We start from the raw sequence: 19,336 nt of genomic DNA on the forward strand, positions 1-19,336 counted from the left end.
CCTTATTCTTCATGTTCCTTTCCCATGGATGTTGCTTGCTTTCCCATGCAATTAGATGTTCTTTAATTTATCCTTCAAGTTTTCTTAGAGTTAAAGAATGTATAAAAGAGATCAAATTTTTAGGATCTATGGAAATAGCAGACCAGGTCACTTATAACCATTATTTGAAGTATCTACATTTTCTTCAAAGATAGATGTACAGATTGATTTTTTGGAGCAAAGTAAATTGAGATGATTGTCAGATCCTTTGTATTTTTTTAAGATACTCCAAGTATTTGCATAATGCTTTATTTTGTTTCAGGAGCCAGAGATAGATCTGGTCGTGCAGTAGTAATAGTAACAACGAGGAATACTGCTTGGTTGAACCCACATTGCAATGTACCTGAACTTGTGCGTCTCCTTATCTACTTTTATAGTCTTCCCAGGTATTGAAACAGTTTCCTTGGTATTGCAGTGCAGTAATTGAAGTGTGTGTGTGTGTGTGTGTGTGTGTGTGTGTGTGTGTGTGTGTGTGTGTGTGTGTGTGTGTGTGTGTGTGTGTGTGTGTGTGTGTGTGTGTGTGTGTGTGTGTGTGTGTGTGTGTGTGTGTGTGTGTGTGTGTGTGTGTGTGTGTGTGTGTGTGTGTGTGTGATTATTAAAATAGTTTAAATAGTTGTGCAAAACCAGAAATAATAACAGTAGTGCTCATGGGTTCAATGGCCATTTAGAAATTGGATGGCAAAGGGGAAGAAGGTGTTCCTGACTCACTAAGTGTGTGCCTCCAGGCATCTGTATCTCCTTCCTGACAGTAACAATGAGATGAGGGCATGTCCTGGGTGATGGGGTTCCTTAATAATGGATGCTGCCTTTCTCAGGCATCGCTCTTTTAAGATGTCTTGAATACTATGGCGGCTAGTGCCCATGATGAAGCTAACTAATGTTACAACTCTTTGTAGCTACTTTTGATCCTGTGCAATAGCTCCCCCCCACCCCCCCAATACCAGACAGTGATGCTGTCTGTCAGAATGCTCTTCATGGTACATTTGTGGAAGTTTTTAAGTGTTTTAGGTGACAAACTAAACATCCTCAAACTCCTGCTAATATAGCCATTGTCTTGCCTTCTTTGCAGCTGTATCGATACATTGGGACCACATTAAAGTTTTATAGAACTGTACAATCCCAGAAAAGAGTGGGGAATATTGGGGAGAAGGAATCTCATTTGTAGATACACCAGAAATATGGTGGAGATACAAAGATATAAATGAATAACCACCTGAGAATTTCATCAATGTCTCTGCAATTAGCATAATTTTAATCATATGGAACAGTACAGTATAGTTTATCTTCAATTCCATTAAACAGAGATATTTTGGATATCTATCAGTTTTGACAAATTCATAATTGAAAGCAATTCCACCCAAACCAGGCTGCAAAAGGAGGAGGGTTGGGCATGTTGCTAGTAACCCTATTCTGTAAAAAACAGTGTTACAGAAATGCCTACAGAAGCTCCAAAGACCTCATTCCTAGGAGAGGAAGGGTCTTCACGTAGAGCAGTGGTTCCCAACCTTTTTTTGGCCATGCCCCACCTAATCACCTCTAAAATTCTGATGCCCCCTGTGGTGATATATAATTCTTATTATTCAAAAAGTGAACTCCTATTCACCTGGAGGAAGCCTAAAAGACCATTAACTTGGTTTAAACAAGCTTCCAAAGAACATGGCATTCATGAAAGAGAAAAATAAAAGAACCAAAGGACTGTTAAAGTTCTGAGGAAGAAATTACTAAGAAATTGTAAAAAAAAAGAACATTAAGTGATATTAAAATAATAATAATAAATAAATAAAACAATGCCAATTCGTTTCTACAGCATACAAAGACAGATACACTGTTTAAAAGAGATGACACAATGTACACACCTTCACTCCACCAAGAACCGAAAGTTACTGCAAAAAGCAGCATTGGCGCGACCTCGTACAAGTTTCTTACGCGTTTGGACTTGTTCATTCGTTCCTTCCTACATCAGTCAATTCATTAATTTAATTATGAAAGCCATTTGATGGTTGTAATGATGGGGATACACTATATATACAGTACATACGCAATTACACATGTACATACAAGTATTTTTATGTATGCATACTGTATATACACATATGTATTAACTCGCACACACACTCATACTCACACAGACTTACTAGAAAAAATTCACTGTTAATAACTCATTCTCGAATTGCTCCCCTTAAAAATCAAATTACACCCCTGTGGGGCGTACGCCCCACGTTGGGAACCACTGACGTAGAGGATGTATAAAGTTGTGTAGCGAAAGCTGAAACTGCATCGACCTTCTTTCAGCTCAGAACAGAGGATTCTGGTAAGCTGCAACAGGCGGCCGATGCTCCAGTAGAGATGATTGTCTTAAGAAAAAGAAGACCATAGAAAGCATCTTTGATATGGCTGCCTCTCTGCCTATGACTGCAAGAAGTTGCAGAGAGTTGTAGACACAACTCTGCACATCACAGAAATCAGACTCCCTCCGTGTACTTTGGCCACATCTCACTGCCTCAGTAAAGCAGCAAGTATAATCAAATACCTCACTCAGCCCAATGCCATCAGAGAGAAGGTACAAAAGCCCAGTCTTTCATCAAGTTATAAGACAGCTTCTATCCCGCTATTACAAAACTATTGAACCATTCTTTAGAATAATATGATAGATTCTTGGCATTAAAATCTATTTCAGTGTGACTGTTTACCTGTACTGAACTTTCTCTATATTGTGACACTATTCTGCACTTTATTGTCATTTTACCTTGTACTATGTCAATGCAGTGTTATAATGAATTGATCTGTATGGATGGGGTACAAGACAAGTTTTTCACTGTACCTCCGTTTATTTGACAATAGTAAACCAAATTGCCATTTTGCATTCTCTATTATTGCTATTGGGGTCAGTTGAACTATGAATAAATATTGTGGGAAATAGTTAAGTACTTAATCATGACATAAATGTGGGATTTTCATATTACAGTATCCTGAAAGCTCTACTTTGATTTGACCTATTGAAATTACATTTTAGCAAATAAAATGCAGTGTTTATTACACTCCAATAAAGGTTTGCTCTTTGTAAGCAAGTAAGTTAACAGATTAAGATTTTCTACTCGAGACTCCCTGAGAAATTAATTGTATATCTATTTTTATTTCATGTTATACTGGTGCACATTATTTGGCCTCTCTCAAAATGATTGTGTGAAATTGTGAAAAGCTTCCTAAGGTCATTATATAGAACATAGAAATATACAGCACATTACATGCCTTTCAGCCCACAATGTTGTGCTGACCATGAAAATGCCTAGAATTACCTACTGCAGAGGCCTCTATTTTTCTAAGCTCATGTACCTAAGAGTCTCTTCAAAGACCCTATTGTATCTGCCTCCACCACCCTTGGATGCATTGCATTACATGCACCCACCATTCTCTGTGTGAAAAGCTTACCCCTGACATCCCCTCTATACCTACTTATAAGCATTTAAAACTATGCCCCCTTGTGTTAGCCACTTCATCCCTGGAAAAAAGCCTCTGGCTATCCACACGATCAATGCCTCTCATCTTCTTATACACTTCTATCACATCACTTCTCATCCTCCGTTGCCCTAAGGAGAGAATGTCAAGATCGCTCAACCTATTCTCATAAGGCACGCTCTTCAATTCAGGCAACATCCATGTAAATATCCTCTGCACTCTTTCTATAGTATCCACATCCTTCCTGTAGTGAGGTGACCAGAACTGAACATAGTACTCCAAATGGGGTCTGACCAAGGTTTTATATAGCTGTAACATTACCTCATGGTTCTTGAATTTGATCCCATGGTTGATGAATACCTACACACCATACGCTTTCTTAACAACATTGTCAACCTGCACAGCAGCTTTGAGTGTCCTGTGGACTCAAACCCCAAGATCTCTCTGATCCTCCACACTGCCAAGAGTCTTACCATTAATAATATATTCTCTCTTCAAATTTGACCTACCAAAATGAACCACTTCACACTTATCTGGGTTGAACTCCATCTGCCACTTCTCAGCCCAGTTTTGCATCCTATCGATGTCCTGCTGTAACCTCTGACAACTCTTCAGACTATCCACAACACCCCCAACCTTTGTGTCATCAGCAAACCTACTAACCCACCCTTCTACTTCTTCATCCAGGTCATTTATAAAAATCACAAAGAGGAGGGTTCCCAGAACAAATCCCTACGGAACACCACTGGTCACTGACCTCCATGCAGAATACGAACCATCTACAACCATCCTTTGTGTTCTGTGGGCAAGCCAGTTCTGGATCCACAAAACAAGGTCTCCTTGGATCCCATGTCTCCTTACTTTCTGAAGGAGCCTTGCATGGGGAACCTTATCAAATACCTTAATAAAATCTATATACACTACAGCCACTACTCTACCTTCATCAATGTGTTTTGTTACATCCTCAAATATTAAATCAGGCTCCTAAGGCACGAGCTGCCCTTACAAAGCCATGCTGACTATGGCTAATCAGATTATGTCTCTCCAAATGCTCATAAATCCTGCCTCTCAGGATTTTCTCCAACAACTTTCCCACCACTGAAGTATGACTCACTTGTCTATAATTTCCTGGATTATCTCTACTCCCTTTTTTTGATCAAAGGAACAGCATTTGCAACCCTCCAATCCTCTGGTACTTCTCCTGTCCCTATTGATGATGCAAAGGTCATTGCCAGAGGCTCAGCAATCTCCTCCCTTGCTTCCCACAGTAGACTGGGGTATACCTCGTCCGGTCCCAGCGACTTATCTAACTTAATGCTTTTCAACAGCTCCAGCACATCCACATTCTTAACATCTATACGCTCAATCGTTTCAGTCCACTCTAAGTCATCCCCACAATTGCCAAGGTCCTTTTCCCTGGAGAATACTGAAGCAAAGTATTCAAAGTATTCGTTCTCTGACTCCATGCTCATGTTTCCACTATCGCACCTGATTTGCCTATTCTCACACATTCATCCCTTTGCTCATTACATACTTGTAGAATGCCTTGGGGCTTTCCTTAATTTTGCTCGCCAAAGCCTTCTCATGGACCCTTCTAGCTCTCCTAGTTTCATTCTTATGCAGAATGCCTTGCAAATGTTCCCTGAACATTTGCCACATTTCTGCTATTCATTTTCCTGAGAACATCTGCTTCAATTTATGTTCCCAAGTTCCTGCCTAATAGCATCGTATTTCCCCACCCCAATTAAATGTTTTCCCAAATTGTCTGCTCCTATTGCTCTCCAGCTCTCTGATAAAGGAGATAGTTGTGATCACTACCTCCAAAAATGCTCTCCCACTGAGAGATCTGACACCTGACCAGTTTCATTTCCCAATACCAGATCAAATACAGCTTCTCTTCTAGTTGGCTTATCTACATATTGTGTCAGGAAACTTTCCTGAACACACCTAACAAACTCCACCTCATCTAAACCCCTTGCTCTAAGGAGATGTCAGTCAATATTAGGAATGTTAAAATCTTCCATCACAATAACCTTCTTACTATTGCAGCGTTCCAGAATCTGCCTCCCTATAGATGTTTGTTAATGTTGTCAAAAAAGTAATCTGTTAATATGGGTAAAGCTCTTATATCATTTACCATTTTTGCTTCATGTTTCAGACAAGAAACCCAGAGTGCAGGATTGACCATTTTAGTGGATGCACGGCGTTGCTCCCCTGTGTCAGCATTATTTAAAGCTTTCAATATTTTGCAGGTGATGAATTTTAAATTTTAAATATATTTAAATAAATTTTAAATATAATTTATTAAATCTTGAAAAGTGCCCAATTTCTAAATCTTTGTTCTGGTTTTCTTGTAGCATTTAAATTAGTTATAGGTTAAGGATTGTACAGTAGGAATATGTCAAGCAATTTTTAAAAAATAATGTGAATTATCCAAAGCTCTTTCTAAAAATACCCCGTTTTTAGCCATTTTAATCTAACATTAAACATGTACAAAATACCAATATTTTGTATAACCCAGTGGTAAGGGCTCTGCCTTATAGGCATAAGTGAATCAAAAGAAAGTTCTTTGCATTTGTATTCTCCTTACAAGGAAACTAAAAGCTTAGGTATTGATATGCTATTAGGAGAAATTTTGAATCTATACAACTTGTAGGAGCTTTTGCCCTTTGCAAAATAAGTTTACAAAATTCGGGATGAATTCTTCACAACTTTTTTGAATCATTGTGGTGGACTTAATTGATGCTGGCTGTGGCCAAAGGATTGAAATAGCTGAGTGCCCATGGTTCATTAACATTGAAGTCCCAGGGCAACATTAACTATAATTTTATATATACAGCTGCACAAACATTGCTCTGAGCAGGGCATTTTTACAAATCCAGGAAACTGTGGGACACTTTAAATGTTTGTTTCTGTAATATGTACATCAAACAAACATAAACCACAATTCACAACACAGGTAAACGATCTCAGGCGAACAGAAATAACTGACAGGCACAATGGCAAAAATAAAATGTTTTGACTGGACAGTGTCGCTGTTCAGTGGGCCAGTGGTTTATTAACAATAAGCTACTGACTTCTGTTTATTGTTACAATATGTAAGTGTTGTAACTTGAAACATTGAAAATATAAATGCATTGAAACTCTAAAATGTTTCAAAGTAAAGTTTGTGGTCCACTTATTATCTAGATAAAATATGGATTATATTAATTAACACATTTACAGGGTATTTCATAATAGAGTTCAAAGTTCAAAATACATATATGTCACCATACACAAGGCTGAGATTCATTTTCTTGCAGGTATACTCAATAAAATCATATTAGAATAATAACCATAAACACAAGAAAGATGCAGATGCTGGATATCCAAAACATGTGCAAAATGCAGGAGGGATTCAAGTCAGGCAGCATCCATGGAAATGAATAAGCAGTCAATGTTTTGGGCCAAGACGAGACCATAATAGAATCAATGAAAGACTGCACCAACTTGGGCATTCAACCAGTGTGCAAAAGACAACAAACATAGGTTGTGGGAACATTTCAATGATGGGACAAGTGAAGTTATCTTCTATAGTTCAAAAGCCTGAATGGTTTTGGGATAATAACTGTTCCTGAACCTGGTAGTGTGAGTCCTGAAGCTCATGTACCACCTTCCTGATGGCAGAGATGAGATGAGCATGTCTGGGCTGGTGGGGGTCCATGATGATGGATGTTGCTTTTCTGCAACACTTCATGTAGATGTGCTCAGTGGTGGGGTGGGCTTTACCCATGATGGACTGGGCCATATCCACTAATTTTTGTAGAATTTTCTGTTCAAGGTCATTGGTGTTTCTATACACAGCAGTGATGTAGACAGTCAATTTACTCTGCACTACACATCTGTAGAAGTTTGTCAAAGTTTTAGATGTCATGCTGAATATTTGCAAACTCCCAAGGAATAGAGGTACTGCTGTGCTTTCTTTGTAATTGCACTTGCATGCTGGACCCAGCACAATTCCTCTGAAATAATAACATTGAGGAATGTAAAGTTGCTGACCCTCTCCCCCTTTGATCCTCCAATGAAGTCTGGCTCATGGACTTCTGGTTTCCTTCTCCTGAAGTCAATAATCAGCTCCTTAGTCTTGCTGACTTTGAGTATGAATAATTTAAAAATTATATTAGTATTACCCTGTATAAAAGAAAATTCCAGCTATGCAGCAACTTTAACATTCCGTTACTGCATGGCTGCACACTCACGCAGCCTAACCTTACATCTCAGGTTAGGCGAACCTTTTGCAAGACCAAGCCTTGCAGAAGCATTTCGTTTCATATACTCAAGGAAACACAAATCTAATCTTTTCTCATCACTTAACCTTTTAGTCTCTGCAACATTCTGGATATAGGAATGATACTGAAGGACATTTTATTCAGGGGGTGCATTGAACTTTTGTAAAACAAAATACAAAATGAAGAAATACAATTATGAATGAGTACAAAACTCCAGAAAACATTTTTTGATGAAATACATTCATAGAAATAAGCTAACATGTTTTCAAGATTATAACCTGTTTTGGAGGTAAATATTTGTTACTCTACTAGTGATGAGTTCTAATAGGGATATGCAGTAAAAACAAAATTATAGAACAAACATGTTAGAATGTTTTTCATTCAGGTAATTGGAGCATGTAATATTAAGTCCTTTTAAACAGTTAAGTGCTTGAAAAAGAAGGAAGCAGAGAGTTTGTTAGAAGGATTCGAATGAGTAGTTTCAAGTAAAGCGAAATTACGGAAACCTGAATTTCTTTTGTGTCGTTCTTTTGTGAGACTTCTTTATGTTTTAGGGTGTAAGTGTGATAGATCTTTTCAAATATGAAATTAACTAGCAAAGTCTGCTAATTATTTAGAATGCAGTGCTATCAATATTTTGTAACAAAAATATTTTAGCTCCGCAATAAATTGGTATAGCTGCACTTTGTAAAGTATCAATGAATTACATAAGCAATGAAGTTCCAAGGTGCTATTCATGCTTTGTACTATGTCAATTAATCACTGGACTTGTAAGATAAAATGTTAAATGACCATACATAGCTGCTGCTGAGAACTTTCTTATTAGGGCCATATCATATAGTTATATTAATTCTGTCAACTTTCAAGAATTTGATTATTTACATAATTTATTAGGTGGCAAACAATTAGCTATGCTGTATATTAGAAACTATTCAACATTTACACTTTTTGACATGAAAAAAAAGTTTCATAGGGATGATAGAAATTTCCTTGCTTCTTCAGTAATGTGAAGAGGGCAGAAAATATTTGGAGCATTTTTTGCAGCGATACTTCATTGGGAATTGAGATTAATTTACTTCTCACTATAAATGTCAGTATAAGTTATCGTGAACATCAGTGCACCCTGCACTCAGTACTTGGGTTCCCTTTGAATCTTTTTTATATGCTTAAATTTATATTTTTCAAAATTATTGCTTCACACTTGAAATTGATTTTCTAAATAGTGGACAATCGCATGATATCAAGGACTTCTATTAAAGTGAACATAATTGCATCTCATCCATTAGATATTAACACTGAACTTCTCTTTCAATATTTGACAGGGGTGACACCCTAAGTTTTAATACTGAACTATATATAATTCATTGTAAAATGCTTTATAATGGCTTTTTTTTTTTTTTTTTTTAAATTTTATTTAATTAAATTTTTAAATGATTACAAGTGAAGAAAAAAAGATATGTGACCCTTCCCCCCTCCCCTTAATCCCTCCCCCCTAACTACCCTATATAAAAAAAAAATTAAGAAAGAAAGAAAAAAAAGAAAGAAAGAGTGCCTGGTTGTTGGAAGGTCTCCACATGCTCCATGGAGTTCTTAATAACTTTAGTATATGTATTTATTTCTTTCCCCAAGTAGCCATTAATTTTCTCTTCAGAGCACCTATATATTTAATCCTGTCTTTTGTAAATAAGGGCCCCAGATTTTCAAAAATGTTTCATATTTATCTCTTAAGTTATAAGTAATTTTTTCTAATGGAATACAGCCATAGATTTCTTTTTTCCAACAATCTATACTTAAATATGTATCTGATTTCCAAGTAATTGCAATAGCCTTTTTGGCTACAGCCAGCGCAATTTTTATAAATTCTTTCTGATATTTATTAAGTTTGAGTTTTGGTTTTGTCCCTTCAATATCACCTAGTAAAAGTAATATTGGATTATGAGGACGTTTTATTCCCGTAATTTGTTCCAATAAAAGTCTTAAATTTGTCCAAAAAGGTTGAATTTTAGAGCAAGACCATGTAGAATGTAAAAATGTACCAGTTTCTTGGTTACATCGGAAACACTGATCAGATAAACTTGGATTTAATTTATTTATTTTTTGTGGTGTAATATATAATTGATGTAAAAAATTATATTGCACTAATCTTAACCGAACATTTATTGTATTTGTCATACTGTCAAGACACAGTCTTGACCAATTTGTTTCTTCAATTTTAATATTCAAATCACTTTCCCATTTTATTTTCCATTAGTATTCCCATGCCTTGAATACTAATCCCAAAGCTAAAGTAGTGACGAATGGTCAAATTTCGACACCATTTCAGTTAACAAGATCAACTAGGCAAGGTTGTCCATTATCACCTGCTTTGTTTGTGTTGGCAATAGAGCCATTAGCTGAATTAATTAGAATGGATCCAGATATTAAGGGTTTTAGAGTTAATCAGGAAGAATATAAGATTAATTTATTTGCTGATGATGTTCTACTTTATTTAACAGATCCATTACACTCATTGGGTAAATTATCTTATAGACTAGAAGAATATGGGAAAATATCAGGTTATAAAGTAAATTGGGATAAAAGCGAAATTTTACCTCTTACTAATGGAGACTATAGTCAATGTCGATTAATAACTCAATTTAGATGGCCGGCAAATGGTATAAAATATTTAGGTATAAGAATTGATAATGACATAAAAAACTTATATAAATTAAACTATTTACCACTTTTAAAAAAAATTCAGGAGGATCTTGATAAATGGATGGCATTACCAATAACATTAGTAGGTAGAGTAAATACTATAAAAATGAATATATTCCCTAGACTACAATATTTATTTCAATCATTACCAATACAATTACCCCAGAAGTTTTTTCAAGAGATAAATAAATATGTGAGGAAGTTTCTTTGGAAAGGTAAGATGTCAAGAGTATCGTTGGAAAAATTTTAAGAACTTCCAAATTTTAAGAACTATTATAAAGCAAATCAACTTAGATTTATTGCATCTTTTTTTGAGAAAGATAAACCGGCATGGATTAGAATAGAACTGGACAAAATAGGAGAAAACGTACCAGAAGATTTTATATATAAATGGGAATCTAAATGGATACGGGAAAAGAAAGAGTCTCCTATATTAAAACATTTGATTGATTTATGGAATAAGATAAATGTTGATGAGGAGACAAAAAAATCTTTATTAGCAAAGAGATCTTTAATTCAAAATAGACTTATTCCTTTTACAATGGACAATCAACTTTTATGTAATTGGTTTCAACAAGGGATTAAATATATAGGAGATTGTTTTGAAGGAGGTATATTAATGTCATTTGATCAACTAAAGAATAAATATAAAATATCAAATAACACTTTATTTTGTTACTTTCAATTAAGGGCTTATATAAGAGAAAAACTAGGTCAAACAATGTTATTGCCGAAATCTAAAGAAATAGAAATTTTAATTCAAAAAGGAAATATTAAAAAATTTATATCTTGTATGTATAATTTGATTCAAAACCAGGCAACTAAACAAGGAGTCCATAAGTCAAGACAAAAATGGGAAAGTGATTTGAATATAATGGCTTTGTGTACAAGTTTATGTTGTTAAGGGCTTCACAGTGTTAGTGAAACAAAGTAAAAAATTATTTAAGTAATTCCTTTTCTGCCATTGACTCTTACAAACCAATGTGTTTGATAGCAATTGTCTTATTGAAGGATTTGCATTCAGCTTAGTCATGTTGGTGTCACTTTGAGGATACCTTGAAGTACCGTTTGACCAATGAGGTTCAATTTTGTAGGACACATGGCAGCCAATCTGTGCACAACATTTTCCCAGAAATAATAATTTTAGAAAGGTTGACTAAAGGATAATTACATGTAACACTGTGAATGACTGGCTTGCTATTCTTTGAAATAGTTTCTTGCGATCTTTATGCAAACATGATTTCTATATATATTTTTATATTTCTATATTTTAAAATAACATTGTATTTGGGTTAATGACACCTTTAAAACCATGCTACTTACTGTTTTCCACAGGAGCATCAGCCTGAATTTATGTGCTGAAATGTATATAATCCTTTACAAAAAGCTTTTGAAAAAGCTATTGAAACAAATTGTAGAATGTACATCCACTACATTACATTGAATATGTTTCATACTTCTTTACAGGACACAATTCCCAACTCTGTCCATATTGTTTTGCTGCTGGTTGAACAAGACCATGTATTCCGCTTTGAGAAACCAACTTCCATGCAGGTATATATAATATCAAAAATGTTCATTAATAAATATTATTGAGACTTGATTTATATCCCCATCGAAAGTAAAATAGGCCCATAATGATATGCCAACCGTATAGTTGCATCGTATGAGGTATGGAGAACAAAGAATTCTTGAAAAGTTGTTTTGCAAATCCTTAAAAATGGCAGGACATAACAATGAAACAATTAAAAAAAAAGAATGTAATCCAGAATGCTTTGCTTTATTACCTAAGTTAGAGAATATAGGAGCAAGGATGTGACTCTAAAGCTGTATACATTCCCAGCTTCCTTTGGAACATCTGAAACTACAAGAAAATTGAATTCTATAAAATTATGATAGGCCTGGATAGAATAAAGTGTGATTGCTTATTTCACCTCATAAAGAAGTCCAAAACTAGGGCAACATAGATTTAAAGTAGCTGGTTAAAGAATTCGAGGAAAAAAAATTATTTTTGTTATTGTATAGGGGTCAGGAGCTCTTTGCCTTTAGGAGTGATAGAGGCAACAACCCTCAACAAATTTAAACATTTCTTGATGTATACTTGAGGCATCCTAACCTGCCATCCAACAGAACTAATGCAGGAGGTTTGGATTAGATTTATCTTTTTAAACTGGCTAATTACAGCCCTGTGTCCTAAATTTTCTGTTGTTCTGTGATTCTCAAATAAAACACGTATTACCCTCTGTTTAACTCATCAGTAGTTTGAATTCCAGTTTTAATTGATGAAAGGCATACGTATTTGGGGAAAGATAACAAATAATATGTATAAATAATCTGTGGAAAAATGTAAACTCATTAATCTTGCTAAATTAACCTAGTTAAATAGATCTGCTGCCTCTGACATTGTTGATCCATGTTAGCTTCACCTTTCCCCTAACTTTAATTTTCATTTTATGCTTATAGCTATTTCTATAGCTTCCTTCAGTTCTGTATGTTGTCTTAGCTTTTATATGACCTTGTTGGAGAGCACAATGTTGCTGCTGATTTCATAACAAGCCCACCAAATATGAGTTGATACTGTCTTTTTAACTGTATTAATTGTTCATATTTGTTCACATCCTGAAAATCCTGTAAACCAGGTACCTTCAATACAAAAATGCACGTCAGCAGCTTGCCTTCAAATACTTGTTACACAGGAGCACAAATATCCTCTTAAATCAATCTCATCATCATGAAACCTATCCACTTAGGTTTAGTCCTAATGCAGCATCTCACCTACAGCCATTTATAGATATACAGAGCACTAAAATGGTCACATTAAGTTTTCCATTAAATAAAGCAGTATTAATTGCATAGTTTATTATATCTGAAATATCCTAAACTCTATATCCCACATTATGCCAAAATTATTCTGTAAATTCTAATTATGAAAATTGGATCAGATTAATGCTAGAGTGGATGATAATGATGAACATTTATCTCGCATTGACGTAACTTCTGAAGATTTAAAACGCTGTGTTCAATATCTTGAAACTCTCTGCTCCAACCTAGAGGAGAAGAATAGTAAACTTTTTTCCAAAATGGTGGATCTTGAAAATCGGAGCAGACGTTGCAATCTACGAATTCTTGGTTTGCCAGAGGCCACCGAAAAGGGCTCTCCCGTTGAATTTTTTTCCAAGTTTCTCTGTGAGATTTTCGGGAAAGAATTTTTTCCGACTCCACCTGAGCTTGAAAGGGCACACAGGATCTATGTTCCTCGAGCAACTCTGGGTTCCCGCCCACGGCCGATTATTTTATGCTTTCATCAATACCAGGTGAAAAACCGTTTGATGATGGAGGCACGCCGCAGAGGTACTTTTGCCTTTCAAAATAGGGTCATTCGTTTTGTGGAGGATTTTGCCCCCCAGGTTCTGAAGATGCGTGCTGAGTTTAAAGGTGTAATGAAAGTGCTTTTTGATCGCGGATTCAGACCCTTTCTTCGAAATCCAGCCGATCTTCGAATTATGCTTACTACTGGGGATTATAAGTGGTTTAAATCAGTGAAGGAGGCTGAGGCGTTTGTTGGAAGTCTCCCAGCCATCTCGTCTTCTTCGGAACCGGCCTGACCTTCTAAAATGGTTGATAAGTACTTCTCGAAGTAAAACTATTTTTTCCGAACTCAGACTTTACTTGAATAATTCAGTCATTATCTATTGAAACTCTAAGGGTTGTAGTCAATCTCTCCCTGGACTTGGTGCGTTTTTTCTAAATAGATAATTTAAGTTTAATGTTTCCCTGCGAACTTTTAGATTTTACCTGTGTAATCTATTTTATTTTTGTATAACCTTATCAATAGAGAACTACAATTGTCTTTAACTTGTTTTGGAGGTTTGGAGTTTTTATTGAAGGCCTCCCTGTTGGTTGATTCATAGTTTTAAGTTTTGCTTTTTTTTTCTGTAAATGGTTGATAAGGACTCTTTGAATTTTATAATCTCCCCCTTTTCTCCCTCCCTTTTTTTTCTTTTAATCTTTTATAATTTTTTGCGGGTAGGTTAGTTTTAGTTTTCTTCTGATTTTCTTTGTATTAAGTTTTATACTTCTGTTGAAGTTGTTCCTATTTATAATTCTGTTTTCTAGTGCATAAATTAGTTACTATTTGCTATATTATTTATACAGAACTTTTGTTAACGACACAGAACTGGAAGTCATACTTGGGTTAATTTTTTTGGTAGAGCTAGCTGCTTTTTTAGGTAGCCGTCTAATTTTGGGTTGCGAGGGGGGGGTGGGTTCTCCAGTTCCAACACTACTCACTGTTTCTTTTGTTTTCCTTTGTTATTCAGGACATGTCTCTGTTTTGATTCTACGGATCTATGTTTAAATTTTTGCTCCCAGACTGTTATTGTACTGCTTGATTTTTTATATGCCTGCTACCTTCTATGCACTAACAATTGATAATGGTTAATTCACTTAAATTTGTGAGCTGGAATGTAAAGGGACTGAATCATCCTGTTAAAAGAAGGAAGGTCTTCTCCCATATTAAACAACTCAAAGCTGACATTGCTTTCCTTCAAGAAACTCATATTCGTAGTGTTGATAATTCTCGGCTTCTGTCAAAGTGGGCGGGTCAGCATTTTCATTCATCCTTTGCTGCCAAAGCTAGGGGGGGGGCGTGGTCTCCATCCTTATTAATTCAAATATTCCTTTCGAACTCCATAATAAGATATCTGATACAAATGGCCGTTTTATTATTGTTTCTGGTAAATTATACAATACTAAAGTTGTACTAGCAAACCTGTATGCTCCCAATTTTGATGATGTTAATTTTTTTGAACGTTTTTTCTCCTCGCTACCAGATTTAAACTCATACTCTCTTATACTGGGTGGCGATTTCAATTGTTGGTTAGATCCTAATTTGGATCGATCATCCTCTGTTACTAGACTACTTACTAAATCTGCCTTAGCTATTCACTCTTTTCTCTCTAATTATGGTATCTCTGATATATGGCGTTTCCTTCATCCCACTGAGAGAGACTACTCTTTTTTTTCACATGTTCACCATACCTTTACTAGAATTGACTACTTTTTACTCGATAATCAACTTATTCCATCTGTCTATTCTTGTGACTATCAGAGTATACTGATTTCTGACCATGCCCCAATTACTTTGTCCTTAAATTTTCCTGGTCTCCCTCAGAGGAATAAACACTGGCGTTTTGACTCAACTTTATTATCGGATGATGATTTTCTAAAATTTATTAAGGATCAGATAACCTTTTATTTTAACACCAATACATCATCTGAAATGTCATCCCAGATTGTCTGGGATGCCATGAAAGCATATTTGAGGCGTCAAATAATCTCCTATACAGCAAATCTTAATAGAAAGTCCTGTGCAGATCGATTAGACCTCATTAATCAGATTAAAGAATTGGATCAACTGTATGCTCAAACTAAGAATCCTGAATTATACAAGAAGTGTGTAGAACTTCAAACTAAATTTAATCTTCTGTCTACTCAACCTGTCGAACGCCAACTTCTTGAAAGTAAGAGTCGCTTCTATATTCATGGTGACAAATCTGGTAAATTTCTAGCCAATCAGCTGAGACGTTCCAAAGCCAAACAACATATTACAAAGATCCGGAAGGAGAATGGAGACTTTACATCGGATCACTTAGAAATCAATGACGCATTTAAAAATTTCTATTCTCGACTTTATTCCTCTGAATCTTTGAATGACAATATCACTGTTGATCACTTTTTAAATAATCTGAATATTCCTTCGCTTTCATCTGATTTCAAAGCCAAACTTAATGCGCCTATTTCATCAGAAGAAATATCTTTTGCAATTTCTGCATTGTCTTCAGGGAAATCTCCTGGGCCTGATGGGTTCCCCGTAGAATTTTATAAATCATTCTCTTCACTTCTTTCCCCTCAGTTATTCTCAGTATTATCTGACTCGTTTAATTACGGTAAATTGCCACCCTCTTTTAATGAGGCATCTATTATTCTTTTATTAAAAATGGGTAAAGACCCAACAGAGTGTTCCTCGTATAGGCCGATTTCTTTGCTCAATGTTGATGTTAAAATCTTGGCCAAAGTTTTGGCTTATAGATTAGAAACTGTTATTCCCTCTATTATTTCTGATGATCAAACTGGTTTTATTAAAAACCGTCTTCCTTTTTTTAACATTCGGCGTTTATTTAACATTTTATATTCACCTTCAACTGGGATTCCTGAATGTGTTATTTCCCTCGATGCGGAGAAAGCATTTGATCGTATAGAGTGGAACTAACTTTTTGCAGTTTTAGAAAAATTTGACTTCGGTCAAAGTTTTATCTCTTGGATCAAATTGCTGTATTTGTGTCCTACTGCCTCTGTTTTGACTAATTTTCAGAAATCCCAGTTATTTAACCTCAAACGTGGCACCCGCCAGGGATGCCCTTTAAGTCCCTTTCTCTTTGATTTGGCTATAGAACCTTTGGCGATAGCATTTCGAAATTGTCCTGAATTGACCGGGATTTGGAGAGGGGGTGTTGAGCATAGAGTTTCTCTTTATGCTGATGACTTATTACTTTTTCTTTCAAATCCGTCTACATCCTTACCTCCAATGTTTTCACTTCTTGATCAGTTTAGCCAGTTCTCTGGCTATAAACTTAATTTACATAAGAGCGAACTTTTCCCAATTAATAAAGAAGCACCAGAACTAACATTTCGTGATCTCCCTTTTAAAGTAGTTCATAATCAATTTACTTATCTTGGGATTACAGTCACAAGGAAGTTTAAAGATCTCTTTCGTGAAAATTTTGCCAATCTTTCATATACTATAAAACAGAGTCTGTTACAATGGTCACCTCTATCTATGTCTTTGGTAGGTCGTATCAATGTTGTTAAAATGTATGTTCTCCCTAAACTTTTATATTTATTTCAATCAATCCCAATTTTTATTCCTAAATCTTTTTTTGATTCCTTAGACTCTATTATTTTGTCATATCTGTGGAAGAATAAGCGCTCTAGAATTAATAAAGTTTATCTCCCAAAATCTAAAAAAGAGGGCGGCATGGCTTTACCTAACTTTCGTTTATATTATTGGGCAGCCAATATACGTTGAGCTACCTTTTGGTCTTTTTTCCATGGCCAACCCGAGTGCCCTAATTGGGTGGCAATGGAGTTGAGTTCCACTAAACATTTATCTATCTCTGCACTTCTTGGCTCTGTACTCCCTAGTAGTTCATCCAGATTAATTGTTAATCCTCTTGTTAGACACACTTTGCGTATATGGGCTCAGTTTAGGAAGTTTTATGGTTTCCATGGTTTTTCCTTTTCTAGCCCTATCTTACATAATCACCTTTTTTTTACCTACTACGTATGATTCAGCATTCCATGATTGGTATAGGAAGGGCATTAGACATTTTGAAGATCTTTTTATTGATAATCGCTTCGCATGTTTTCAACAGCTCTCTGCTAAGTTCAATCTGCCCAATGCTCATTTTTTTAGATATCTCCAAATTAGACACTTTATTAATCCTTTAATTCCTAACTTCCCTGAAATGCCTGAGAAAAATGTTATGGATTTCTTTCTTTCTATTAATCCACTAGGTAAAGGTTTAATATCATTTATTCGTGATAAATTAGCATCCTTACAGTGTGCCCCTGTGGATAAAATTAGAATGGCTTGGGAGCATGATTTAAATATCTCCTTATCTGATGAGACTTGGGATTCGATTCTTAAATCGGTTAATTCAACCTCTCTTTGTGCTCGCCATTGCCTTTTACAGTTTAAGATTGTTCAAAGAGCCCATATGTCTAAATCTAAACTATCCCGATTTTACCCTAACATTAGTCCTCTCTGTGATAAATGCAAAAGCGGCGAGGCCTCTCTCATTCATATGTACTGGTTTTGTCCTAGCTTGGAGAAATTTTGGAAAGACGTCTTCATAACGTTATCTTGTATTCTGAATCACCACCTAGAACCTAACCCTTTAATTGCTTTGTTCGGTTTTTTGGGTGAGACAGATTTACGTCTGAGTTCGACTAAGTGTCGAATATTATCTTTTGCTTCTCTCCTGGCTAGACGTTTAATCCTGCTTAGATGGAGGGATGTTGCCCCGCCCACACATGCTCAATGGCTTAATGAAATTATGTCCTGCTTAGACCTTGAAAAAATTCATTATTCAGTTCTTAATTCAGATACAAAGTTCCATAAGGTCTGGGGACCTTTTATTGAGTATTTTCCTAACCTTCCTCTTAACTAAGGTTTTTTTTTCGGTCCCTTGCTTTCAGCTCCTTTTTTGTTGGTAGTAGGCATTAATATCTTCTGTTGCTAAGTGTATTTACAGTTTTGGGGGTTTGAATGTCCTGATGTATACTCTCTAGATTGTGTTGTGGTTGGTCTGGAGTTCTTTTTTGTTGCGGGGTTTGGGGAGGATACTAATTTTACATATCTTCAATTTGGGTGCTTTCTCAATTATCTTCTTTTGTATTATATTATTATTGTATGTTTATTTTTGCACTGTATTAATGGTCTTCATTTTGATCTGGGTTTTTTTTATCTGTAGCAATGTAGAAAATGTATTAAAAAACTAATAAAAAATTCTAATTATGAATCATTTTGTAATGATTTTCCTTGCGCAAAAAGATCAAAAGTAATGCATAGAAGAAAAGATAACTACATAGCAATGTCCTTGCCAAAATAAATAGATACCTTAAAATGGTTAATCTCTAGTCACTGTTGTGGATTTATTGTCCAATATCCTGTCACCTGAAGCCATTGAGGAAAAACCACTCTTCAGCAAGTTGCTATTGTTGCCTGTGACTTTTACTGACCCATCTATTCCCACACTTTCCTCGCTTGTGGGTAAATTATCTGGCCTCAGCCCAATACTTCACTCGACTAGTAA

General features: G+C 35.6%; 1 protein-coding gene across 1 annotated transcript in view; it reads left to right on the forward strand.

Annotated features, from left to right (window-relative positions):
• plekhg4 (pleckstrin homology domain containing, family G (with RhoGef domain) member 4) overlaps positions 1-19,336 on the forward strand; it is a 236,290-nt gene that overhangs the window by 77,163 nt on the left and 139,791 nt on the right. The window contains exons 6-8 of the mRNA XM_073069869.1: positions 302-425; positions 5,654-5,747; positions 11,928-12,014. Of these exons, the coding sequence (XP_072925970.1) occupies positions 302-425; positions 5,654-5,747; positions 11,928-12,014 (305 nt within the window). The remainder of the gene's footprint in view (positions 1-301; positions 426-5,653; positions 5,748-11,927; positions 12,015-19,336) is intronic.

This window comes from Hemitrygon akajei, chromosome 17 (genome assembly GCF_048418815.1).
Source record: "Hemitrygon akajei chromosome 17, sHemAka1.3, whole genome shotgun sequence".
In the NCBI taxonomy this organism is placed as follows: Eukaryota; Metazoa; Chordata; class Chondrichthyes; order Myliobatiformes; family Dasyatidae; genus Hemitrygon; species Hemitrygon akajei.